At 43.5% G+C, this 12294-nt stretch overlaps 1 protein-coding gene across 21 annotated transcripts in view; it reads left to right on the top strand.

Moving 5' to 3' along the window:
• The window catches only part of ptprfb (protein tyrosine phosphatase receptor type Fb), a 193427-nt gene that overhangs the window by 112275 nt on the left and 68858 nt on the right, over positions 1-12294 (top strand). For all 21 annotated transcript variants that reach the window (XM_078173083.1, XM_078173079.1, XM_033650737.2 and 18 more), the window contains 5 exons: positions 485-595; positions 9063-9332; positions 10191-10772; positions 11141-11274; positions 11868-12012. In XM_078173083.1, the coding sequence (XP_078029209.1) occupies positions 485-595; positions 9063-9332; positions 10191-10772; positions 11141-11274; positions 11868-12012 (1242 nt within the window). The remainder of the gene's footprint in view (positions 1-484; positions 596-9062; positions 9333-10190; positions 10773-11140; positions 11275-11867; positions 12013-12294) is intronic.

Genomic DNA, 12294 nt, shown 5'->3' with positions numbered 1-12294 from the left:
ACAGTTGTTATTTTAAAGCAGCAGGTTGGATAGTTCTTTAGACATTATCCATTCCTCTGCCTTTGTTGTGGTTATTCTGCAGCCTCGTCCTAGTGTCATGCTGAGATAGATAACCCTCTGATATGAACACTTTGGTTTGTCAGATGGTCTAATCAGACTATGATAGTTGTGACATGTTATTCAGATGATTAATTGACCCTCAGTCATGGTCTTTTTTTTCTTCTTAACACGGTCAGACAAATATTCTGTTAGCAGTTTCACTAAACTTGCCAAATCAGCTAAATGCTTATGTTGCTGTAAGCATTTTCTTGACAAAACTGCATCCATGTTCTGAGACACTTAATTACGCATGAACTGTGTTAGACTAGTTGACTACAGGCTCTCTAGCAAGTCACAATACAGATATCTGCTGTGGTTTCATGCCAAATTACATCTCATATTCCGCAACTGTCAAGGCGGCTAAATTTGTTAATCCTCTACACAGGAGCTCTGCAAATTGAGAACAGCGAGGAGTCCGACCAAGGGAAATATGAATGCGTTGCCATGAACAGTGCTGGGACCCGTTACTCCGCTCCTGCCAATCTCTACGTACGAGGTAAAGTCAAATGTCTTTCTCAATTTTTGAATCAATCGTTTCTGTTGTCTCAAGCATTTGCAACCCTTGAACATGTCTTGTCTCTTTCATTCTGAATGCTGTTCATTCACCAGTGACTATGCATCTAAATACCTCTTTCTGCCTTTAGACATTCTGTGGTACCACACAGGTGACTTCAGTTATTCTGGAGCATTTTGCTGCATTCATGTGCTGCTCGGATGGTCCCATTTTCAGAGTTTAGAAGTTGTTCCTCTAAATTTGGTGTATTAACGAGCTTTAAGTTGTAATGTAGAAACTACATTGACGCTACAAAGAAGATGTGTTATCTTGTATTGCTCAGAGCATTTACACAGCTTGTTGGTAACAGTTTGAAGCTTTATATCACAAGTGATTTTGTGCCAGATTGTATTACTAGAATATTGCTTTACCCGACTAATGCTAATAAATAGCTTTTCTAACTATTCCAGGTCACCCTACATGGACAGCAGCTAACAGTTACAACCTAATTCCATATTGCAAATTACATGTGGACAAAAATTGGCGTGCAATATGTGAATAAATGAAAAGTTTATTATCAGCTTTCTTTCTGCATATGTAATTTCAGCTCAGCAACTTATGTACCAACATCTTTGACGACTTTCCGACTTTCTCACTCTCCCGTGAGCTTTGTTGCACCTGTCAGGGTGGGACAAATTACACCTTTGTAATCCTTATTGGTGCATGTTGCAATTCTCTGCGTAGCTCTGCCCACCTTCAACCTGAGCAAAGTTCTAATTAGCTGGAATAAGTGAAAACACCTGTGGGAAACCACCAGAGCCTTTGACTGTTGTGTAATTTCTACATTTGACCATGTTTATATCACTATTTCACTCCTTTTCTCTCCTTCCACCAGTCTTCTAACTATTATCCTTGCCTTGCCATTCCTCCCATACCAATGAGCTGAACTAACCTCAACCTCCTGTTTGGCTGCGAATTCGACCAGGTGCGGCCTCTGTGAAAACAGCTGCATTGAAACGGTTTCCTCCGCTGGCATTGAAAGCCGTGCCAGGCCTCATTTCTTTTTTATTTTGACTGTATCGAAAGACTCTATTATTCCCCCCGCACAAGCCAGAGCACCTGAAGGGATGGAGGGGTCTGGAGTTTCAGGGTTTGTTTTTGTTGTGGTGTCTCCGTGAGCAGACTAATGCAGGGCAAGGGCAGCATTGTACCCATCCTGGAAAAAGCTGGTATGGGAGAGAGAGTAGTCTAGGTCAGCCCCTGCAGATAACACCACCATGTCTGATGTACATGAAACAGAATAGCTGCTCCAGTTGTTAGTGTGGGTGGAGAAGGGAGTGAAAGTGTCAGGGTAAGAAAGAGACACACTCGGCTATCACTTCATAATTTTGTTAAAAGCATATAGTGTATCACAGAGGCTATTTTATGGATGAGTGATGCCATTGTCTCTTTCAATCCATCAAAATAAAATGAGTAAAATGTTTCCCTTGTAGCAGAACCCAGACAAAAAACACAGCTTAGGAAATGTTAAACTGAATTAAGAGTACTATTTTTTTCAACAAACATTTCTTTCTCTGAGATGAGATGTTTTTCTCATAGGAACATATCCAAGAAAAATGTTTTTCCAACAGACAGTACCTCCTCCTGGATCAGAGGAATCAGAGGTAAAATCATCCTCAAGGACCACAGTGGCATCAAATTTACAGATTAAACACTGTGGGCTCCAGAAGGTTTAGATCTTAAATCTTGACAGGGGGAGGTAGTCAGCCAAACAGCAAAGGCGAGGAAGGGATGTAAGTCTCGTCTATTAATCAGGGCATGTCTGTCACAGGTGCAAACGCAGCTTTTTTTCCCCCCTCAGAGGTAATTACAGTAGTTGTGTGGCGTGGCGCCAGCAGGGGCCCAAGATTCAGCTCGTCTGTAACACCACCCAGGTAGCTGTCAACCCGCTGGCCCCGACACCAACTTTTCCGCCAGCCTCACCACACCAGTGGAGAGATAGAAATCAAACCAACCGTAACCTTTTAAAAGTGTGCTTGTCTGGAATGAAGAACAAAGGCTCTAGCCATGTTTTCACTCCGTCTTTGTTACTGCTGCAAGAATGAGGAGACAAGACCCGGGGCTGTGCTATCACAGGGCTGCCTGATTGGGTTTAAAACATAAGGGACTCAAGACAAGTGGCCTTTGACATGCCTCTCTCCTTTTCCTGTTATATGTTTTTTTTTTTTTATTCTGTGACACCAGAGGAGAGATTTAGGGGTTTACAACATCTGCTTTCAAACTTGTAAACAGAACAAGCATTGGAAGCAAACATGTCATTTGGCAACTGTTAAATTTTTACAGTGCTGATGTGTAGCAGCAGGCTGTAAAAACTTGATTCCAAACTTCCAGTACAAAATTAAAAAGATGCTTTGGCTGAACAAATAAATACAGTAACGTTGCAATTCTTAATGCATTGTGATGTAAAAAATATTGCAATTCACTGCTGAGATTAACTGTATCCAGTTTTTTTTTACTTTTGAGTTAATTATAAGAATCTATCACTTGATTAAATCCAGTGCCTTTTCAGAATTCCATCCTCCCTGGGTAGAACAGTAATTTGTCGCCTTGTAGTGTCAATAAAGTTAGCACTACTTGAAGGTGACATATGGAAATATTACCATGGGAGAATGAATTGTGGTAATATTCTCTATCAACTGCCTACTAACACCCGCCCACATACACACACACACACATACACCCTTGTCAGGCTTCCATTAAATGGCTTGTTATGGGTTGGCGTTTTGTCTGCGAATGTGTTTCTGTTTTCTTCCACTCACCATAGCTACCTGATCTAATTCCTGTCTGCAGGTACACAAACATACTGTCAGCGCTGCCATCACCACCCTTGTCTTGACATTTGAGAGCCACCAGAGAATGATGTCCTCATATTTCTGTGTGGGAGGGGGAAGGGTCTGCTCATGGATTGTTTTTGCCTTCCTGTCTGCGCATCTATTTATGTCCCTCCACTTCACATCCATTAAGAGTGTGCGTGTGTTTGTAGGTGTGCAGGTGTGTGCGCACCTTGTTTTTTTTGCTGTGGGCCGCTTTTGGTGACCCTCCTCTAAAGGAGGACTCCATAAACGTGGGCGGAATCACAAGCGTCCTGTGATTTTGCATGAGCGCTCATTTGTCATGTGCTTATCCCGCAACGGAGGAGGGATGTCAGCTTCTGTCTGCTGGCACTCCTTCATATATCCATGTGACATGTCAATATGTCACAGAGGATAAAGTGCTGCAGTCGGGCTTTTCTCTTACCAAAATATCTTCATGCTGTTATGTGTGTGTGTGTGCCTGAGTGTCAGGGAGGGAAACTTACAAAATGACCAATTCATTTCTGTTTAATGAAGAAAAAGATGAATTACAGGAGTACATGTAGAACCTTTACATCAATAAGTGCTCCTGATATGAGAAATGCCCTTTCAGTCAATCCATAATGATAAAAAATCAAATAGATTTAACTGCACAAGTATGTTACAGCAAGTGTGATGTCAAACAAAAGTCACAAATTATCAATTTTTTCTTAAAAAATGTCATTTGTGTCATGTGTTTTATTTGATATTATAGATACTGACAATGTAATGTGTTAACTGCAGTGCCAAAATGATAAAGATGGCAATGAAATATATCGAAGAACAACACTAAATTATTTATTTAAGTGAGTTTCCCCTCCCTGGTACTGTATGTATGCATTACTCTGCCTATCTGTGCCATGTCACTAACCTCCACTGTCTACAGAAACACTGTTCTGTTTCACTGTGTTGTCTTCCTCTCCACTTTGTGTCTTTTCATCCCATTGCTCACCTCCATCAAATCCCTTCATCCACAAAAAGATCAGCGTGAAGGTTGGTCATTTTCACTTTTAATCCCCTTCCTTCAATTTGATGCAGATTTTAGGTGAGGTCAACCATCCTCTCCAGATCCTCTGATGAAGACACTGATCTCCCTTCCCTGAAAAACAAAAACATTACCAATAGCTGTCCCTAATCCCTGATAGTGTAGATGTGTTGTTTTGTCTACTCGCATGAATCCCTGAATAGTTGGTGCATGCCTTCCAACGCCTCTCCCCCAAACTGTGTTTCGATGAGCCTTGCCAAGACACACAAGGAGTCCCCGTGAAGTTTGCTTAAGTGATTACTAGGTCTCTGTCGTGCTATGTAGCTGTGCATTCTTCTCAACCACACCCATATTGCCAATGTCAACCACATCCAACAAAAACTATAGCTCCTTTCACCCTCAGACTTTCCATCTGCCTGTGAAGGCCCATCAGAGGTGTGTGATGGATTACTCCGGTATTCAGGTGGCAACCGGATTTGTCAGGTATTTAGGCAGCAACACCCCTGCTCTCCCACTGAGGGACATGGGTATCAGAACTGACAAAGCCGTTCTCAGGGGATTATGTCTGTTTTACCGCCATGGGCATTCTCTACGCAGAGACTGAAGGATGTGATAGGCACATGTTACCCTAACAAGAAGACAGACATCCACCCCGTCGTCATGTGATGTTGCAGCAGGCGGCCCCACAGGAAATACATATTTTTAAATTATTTATTTATTTATGGTTTATTTGATAGGGGCAGTTACAATGTACATAGACAAACTGAGAACAGGTTTCCGATGCAAGTATCACACTGTTTTCAGCAGATGTTTGTTTGCAACACCCGTCCCTAGAGGGGCTTTTATGAAACTAAGATTAGAACAGTGAGGTAAAAAGAAGGTAAACCTAATACAGCACGGCAGTCTAAAACACACATTTAATATTACATTTAAAAACTACACGAGTACAGGTTTGCTGAGGATGAATTACCCGGGATTCGGTAGCTCTCTTTAAAGTGGTGAAATTTGCAGCAAATTTCAAGTGATCAGATAGCGAGTCCCAGCAATTTGTCCCTTTCACAGGGAAAGCTGTCTGAGCACAATATGCTCTGCACAGTGGAACCTCACATAATTTGTTATGTTATGTTTCAAGAGTTTTGAAAAAAATGCTTCTACTTTCACTTAATTTACTGTGTAACATCTAATCATTAAAAACTGGGGCTGGGGGTCGAGGGTTACATATAATGGGTAGATAAATGGGACTTTTTTTAAACATGAGTTTTCAGTTGATTTACCTGAAATAATGTAACAAATAGCCACTTTGTTAGCATGCAGGCGCAGTAATCTTGGCCATAATACATAAAAAAACAACATACTTTGCTGTTTTGAAGTGATTTGCCAAGCTTGTTGTAAATTTGTGATATATGCCAGTTTCCTTTATCATATCTGGCACACTTTGAAACTGCTCCACCTGACTTTTATTACATTTTGCTAGCGTATCATATGTGGTTAAACTGCCCCCCGTGTCAGTGGTGCATGACTGCTGATGACTGAAATTGGATGAAAGTGAGTTGGAGTCACAAAACGATCGCTAATTTTTAAATACCATCGTGTTGACGAACCATTCGAATACTGATTTGGACGTTGATTACCACGACCATGATTGAAGCTTCAAAGCACCTGAGTCAGCACTATTAAAAACTTAAAGGACGTACTTTATATCGGGAGATTTGATCCGTGATCGACACATTTACAGACCGAATCTCTACCTCAGAATTAATGGATGATGACACTGACATTGTCTAAGAGACAGCTAATGTTTTGTAAATTATCTCTTCACTTGTACCATCTGCAATACACTGCTGCTCAAAGAGCTGACCTATAGAATATTTAAGAATGAGCTGGCAGCGTGCTGACAGGGGGGATGATCAGCCATCATGGCAGCAACCATAGCCCAGCGCTGCTGCCAGGAAGCCTGGGAGCCCGCTGACTCTGTGCCAGTTTGCTCAGATATTGATTGACTGGACAGGTTCTGCTATCCTTGGGCACTTTGTCAAGGCAGTTAAATTTATAGGTATCCAGCAAGCAGGCTTGCAGAGTGGAGACAGGGCTTATTTTGTGGTTTTGATAGAGTCCCGGAGCCCGTCTCTCAACGCCGCTCTCAACAGGAGAGAGGCTTCGGGGGAATCGATAACAATTACCTGCCCTCTAGTCATTTTGTTCCACAGCACCTCTCCAAACTTAACCGCACTGCATGAATTATTCACAACATTAAGTGTTCAATATACACAGGGCCCATTGACTGACTGCTCTTAGCACTGTTTAGTCTATGGAATCATGAAAGAATAACAGACACTTTAAGCTTAATGGTCTTACATTAGGGCCGCTCCTCTCAGGTTTCGCTTTTTTCATAAGCATATGTTGTGAAAAATAGCAGCTCTTGGAGTATGTTACAGTTGTGTGAGAAGACACAGGTGGCCACCAACATAAGTGGAATACTAACGCTTTTCTTTTTTTTTCTGGAAATACTCAAAGGAAAGTCTGTTGTGCATTAGTCATACTGGAAATCAGATGTTCAGTCATTTATATGAGAAAATCGGACCAAGTTCCTCCTTTATCTTTGTCTCCCAGCGTACTCAGGCTTGTGATCCCATCCCATATCTTTCCTCAGCTCCCGTGCATGCTTTGCTTGAGAATGTCATCCCTGTCCTGTTCCCAGGCACTACTCTGCCTGTCAAGTGTTTTAATTTAAAAATCAGCCGTATGCCTGTGAACCTCAGAAAGCAGATGTCATGGCTGATGTTAATCTTTCTAGACTGTTAATATGTGTCACCTTTTCCCTGCATGAAACCTTCCTGTATAATCCAGTGACTCACCAGATTTGTCCCCACTTGTTCATTGAGTCATTTTGCAACTTTTGCATCATTAAACCGTCATCATTACTTCGTCCTAAACCTTTGCTGACCTCTTAACTGTTCCCATCATTAAATTGATTTTTTTGTTTGCCACACACCCTCTGAAAAGGTTAGTTCTTATAAAGCAAACTGCAAAGTTTTGATTTATCTGGGTAATTGTGTGAAAAACAAACTCAAAAGCCCAAATTCCAAGACATACATGAATCAGCGAGCTTTGTGGCTCAGACTTGTGATATTAATACTTTTATGAGATATCGAGCCAAGTAGTTTAAGTCCACGTGATGGTATTGATTTAAAAAAAAAAAAAAAACATACACACACAGCAGCAGGTCTATATGCGGAACCTCAATTATTTTGGGAAAATTCAGATGAGTGTGAACCAGGTCCCCCTTATTATGGTGCGGTCCAGAGAAGCAGCCTTCTCCTGACTGGAATCTCAAAAGGTGCTTTTGTGTTTTTTCCATTTCGCCACATAATGAGGGGAATAACAAGCATGGCTATAACAACGTTCTGGTTCAAATTAGATCGGGGAGGGAGGGGTGAAGGGTGGGGGGGGGAAGGAAGGTGGAGGGAGACTCACATTTGAAAATCCATTTTCATGGAGACCAGTGCAAAAGAGCAATTACAGTCAAGGGCTTTTTTTTTCCAGTGAGACACAGAGATGTTGTAGTGCATTAGGGAAAACAAGCAGTATAAATTCTGCAGGGATAGTTTCATGCCGTTGTGTTTTGAATACATACGACCAGCAGTAGTGGGATACTGTAGCAATAATGGGTCCTCGCAGGGGAGCTAAATGTTTGGCTTGGCTTCACTCTCTCCATAACCAAGGTTAAAAAAGTCAGAGCTCCTCCTTCCTACATTGAGCGCTGACTATGGAAAGGTTCAGCATATCATAAATTTATCAGGTCTGACACTGATGGATGCTCACATAGCTCTGTCAAGTTGGATTTTCTTTGCCATGTCAAGCGGATAAGTTTGTTACGGTTGCCAAAAGTTACCAGGAAAAGATCTAAAGTGTGTAAATATGGCAGGCATTTCTTGTGTATCTTTATTTAGACAGAAAACAAGTCATATGTAAATGCTGGCTGCCTGTTTATTCTGGGCCAGCTTTTCAGTATTGCATGGAGCCTCTGCATCGGTGTTTGCCTTGTCCCTGGCGACGTCAACGGGCCCTTCTTGTCTCCATGGGAACCCTTTTTAATGTCAGCCTATCTGCATATCAGTACTGCACAAAGAGAGGGAGAGAGAGAGAGGGAGAAAGACAGGCTGAGCAGAAGGAGCCAGAGAGAGGGAGCGGGAGGAGAAATCAAACAATGCCATCTCCACAGGGTCCCTCAATGATGCAACTCTCGCTACCATTTGACACACTGACAAAAGAGGGCCAGACAGAGTCTCCAGCAAAACTGGGCTATTTTTTGATTATATCCCCTTTTGTACGCAAGAGGATAAAACACCCCCTCAAAGTTTTCTTGTGAATTTCCAGAGCCATTTTGTGACAGTCCTATTGTTCCCATTGTGCTTGCCTACACATTAGGACAAAAGCGATCAGCCCTCCATTTGGTTAGCTTTTCTGAGTTAGCTTTTAGCCTTATGGTGTCGTGTGGGGTATGACCATTCATGAAATCCCGTAAAAGTTATCATATCCACCTGACACATCCTACCTATTCACTACCTTCTCCTGCCTCTTTTCACCCTCTTAGTGCGAAGAGTCCCACCCAGATTCTCCATTCCACCCACCAACCAAGAGGTGATGCCAGGTGGCAGCGTCAACCTGACATGCGTGGCAGTGGGCTCGCCGATGCCCTATGTCAAGTGGACGATGGGCACGGTGGAGCTGACCAAGGAGGAAGAGATGCCAATGGGACGCAACGTGCTAGAGGTCACCAACATTCGTGAGTCAGCCAACTACACCTGTGTGGCCATCTCCTCTCTGGGCATGATTGAAGCCACCGCTCAGGTCACTGTCAAAGGTGAGGACTGTTGTTCAGACTTGCTCCATCTATCTGTGTGGGAGGTTGTTGTTGTGATGATGCGAACTTCGCTGTGTCACCCGCAGATCTGATAATAAAATGTTATGATACAAAAGGCCTCTGAAACTTCTTGCACATAATCATCACTGCTGTTGTGCGGTGGCCTGTGGTTTTTGTTGATACTGAGAGGTTAAAATTAAAGGCTGTTTGCACACTCTTTGTCAATGAGTGCCGTGGTCAGGGCCGGTATGTGATCCTTTCTTCATGTTTGTTGAGTCCTTTTTTCTGGTATCATAGTGTTTGTGTGAATGCGGCTCCACCCACCTGTGTTTGTTGTCTACCCATCGCAGCCTCTTCTATCAGTTGTTGTCTGTATTGATCCCACTCTCTACTCAGCTGATCGATACACAGTCATTTAGACGGACCACAGCAGTATAGACCCCCTTCTACGAGGATGCTGTAATGAAGACCCTCTGTTTTGTTTTGTATTTGTTGCACACTCAAAAGGGGAACAACTCCTGCAATTTTCTTGTATTGTCAGTAATGACCAGCCCGCTTATAAAACACAAAATTGGGATTTCAATTTTTGCTTTTCTATTCATTTGGGAATAATGGCTGCTGACAGCACTATAAGGATTAGCTTATGAAACAATCATTTCAGTGCTATGAGTTACAGAATGGAGAATTACATGACCAGTCATGCCTTTTCTCCACAAGAGCTGGTTTATGCTGTATTCTGCCTACATTTTGAGAATCATGGTTTCAAATGTGTCAGACATCCAATTTCTCACAAATTACCCACAAGTCTTAAAAGTCCATTCTTGACATCAAATCTAATACCTCCTTCTCTCTCCTCAGCCTTGCCAAAGCCCCCCACCTCTCTCATTGTGACCGAGACCACAGCCACCAGTGTAACTCTTACCTGGGACTCTGGAAACCCTGAACCCGTCTCCTACTACATGATCCAGTACAGAGCCAAGTCCTCAGACAACGGCTTCCAGGAAGTGGAAGGTGTGGCAACAACCCGATACAGCATTGGTGGACTCAGCCCCTACTCTGAGTATGAGTTTCGTGTCATGGCTGTCAACAACATTGGCCGCGGGCCGCCCAGCGACCCCGTGGAAACACGCACTGGTGAACAGGCCCCCTCCTCGCCACCCCTGCACGTGCAAGCGCGCATGCTGAGTGCCAGCACGATGCTTGTACAGTGGGAACCACCAGAGGAACCCAATGGGCAAATCAGGGGCTACCGGGTCTACTACAGCTCCGACCTGACGGCTCCGCTCAGCGCCTGGCAGAAACACAACACAGATGACAGCAGTCTGACTACCATCTCAGGCCTGACTCCTGATATCACCTACAGCCTCAGGGTGCTGGGCTTCACCTCTGTAGGTGACGGGCCACCTTCTGACATCCTGCAAGTCAAAACCCAGCAGGGAGGTGAGCAGCAAGCTACTGTGTGTGGATCTGTGTGTTAATTGATGTGTGCATGTACAGTTTGAAGTGCCTCTAATTATTCTTACCCACAGCATTGTGTCAGACAAGGTAACAGCTTAGCATAGGCATAGCTGAAGTATTTTATTTTGCCAATATTGTGTGTATTATATGCACCTACAGCGTGTGTGAAAGAGCCCTCAAGGCTATTTTTGTATCATTTTGTCTCTGCCATGCAAATGCCTTCTCATACAGTCAGTTTTGCGGAGGTGGTTATTGCTGCTGACACAGTGGAGAACATTTAGCTTCAGCAATGTGCTCTTTTTGTTCTTTTTAATTCTTCAACCTCTGTCCCCTCGCCCCTCTGTGCCCAGTCCCTGCCCAGCCGTCCAGCTTTGAGGCTGAAGCCGAGCTAGACAGCCGCATCATGCTAACATGGCTGTGGCCCGTACAGGACCCCATCACTAAGTATGAGCTGCAGTACTGGGAGGACAGTTCAGAGAACAAGGTTAGAATAACAACGTGAAGTTATAACTAATGTATGACCTAGTTTCCTCTGCTACATACCATCTCCATCTATCTATCTATCTATCTATCTATCTATCTATCTATCTCCTTTACACTTTTCTCATTTACACTTTTCTCTTATTCTGCTGTGAGATTGCAGAAGAATGAATCTTGCTCTTTATGATGCAATTTCTCTGAATGGGAAGCCTCGGCTTCAGCAGTGTTATTGTAGTGATGCAGTCAGCTCCCCAGCTGATGAGAAAGATTTACTGTAGTAACAGACAGCAAAGTTGTTATGTTCTGTCTCTCGGAGCTGTGACCCTTCGTTCAACTGTGCTGGACCATTGCACTAGTTGTAAACCAGAGGGCGATTTGTTTTTGGAACAAGCTGCTCTCACATTTGGCTGCATTCTCTACTTTGTATTCATGTAGGAAGGCGAGACAGCAGTCCAGGCTTTAGGATTTCATTGGGGGATTAATTTCTCCATGTCAAAACAATACAACAAGTACTACCCCTATAGCTCAGCTCATGAAAGAGGTGTGTGGCTGTCTTAATCCAGTGGCATCTTTCTGTCTTATATGAAACCCTTTCAGATACATGTGTCCTTCAACCCAGCTGGCTCCTACGCTGTGGACGGTCTCAAACCTGACACGTTGTACCGTTTCTCGCTGGCAGCCCGCTCTGAGATGGGTTTGGGTGTCTACACTCAGCCCATCGAGGCTCGCACTGCCCAGTCCAGTAAGTCCACAATTTTCCTCTCTTGTCTTTTCTCCTTGTTGTCCACTAACCAGTGATTTTGTAGAGCAACAGTCACCCACAGCCGGCTGAAGCAGGTTTAAGTTTAGGCAGGGCATTTTCCCAAAGCTTATATCAGACAGCGCTAGCAACTTGAATGTCAAGTCAATTTGAGCACAACATAAAATGCTGACAGTGCAGCCAACCCGGCCAGCCTCACGCTTCCACCACCTCCCCTCTGTCACCAACACTAACCCTCCTGTCCGTCTGTGTGAGGGCAGGCCC

Source organism: Epinephelus lanceolatus, chromosome 12 (genome assembly GCF_041903045.1).
Source record: "Epinephelus lanceolatus isolate andai-2023 chromosome 12, ASM4190304v1, whole genome shotgun sequence".
In the NCBI taxonomy this organism is placed as follows: domain Eukaryota; kingdom Metazoa; phylum Chordata; class Actinopteri; order Perciformes; family Serranidae; genus Epinephelus; species Epinephelus lanceolatus.
The sequence above is the reverse complement of the archived record's forward strand: the minus strand, read 5'-3'. Positions and strand labels throughout refer to the sequence as shown.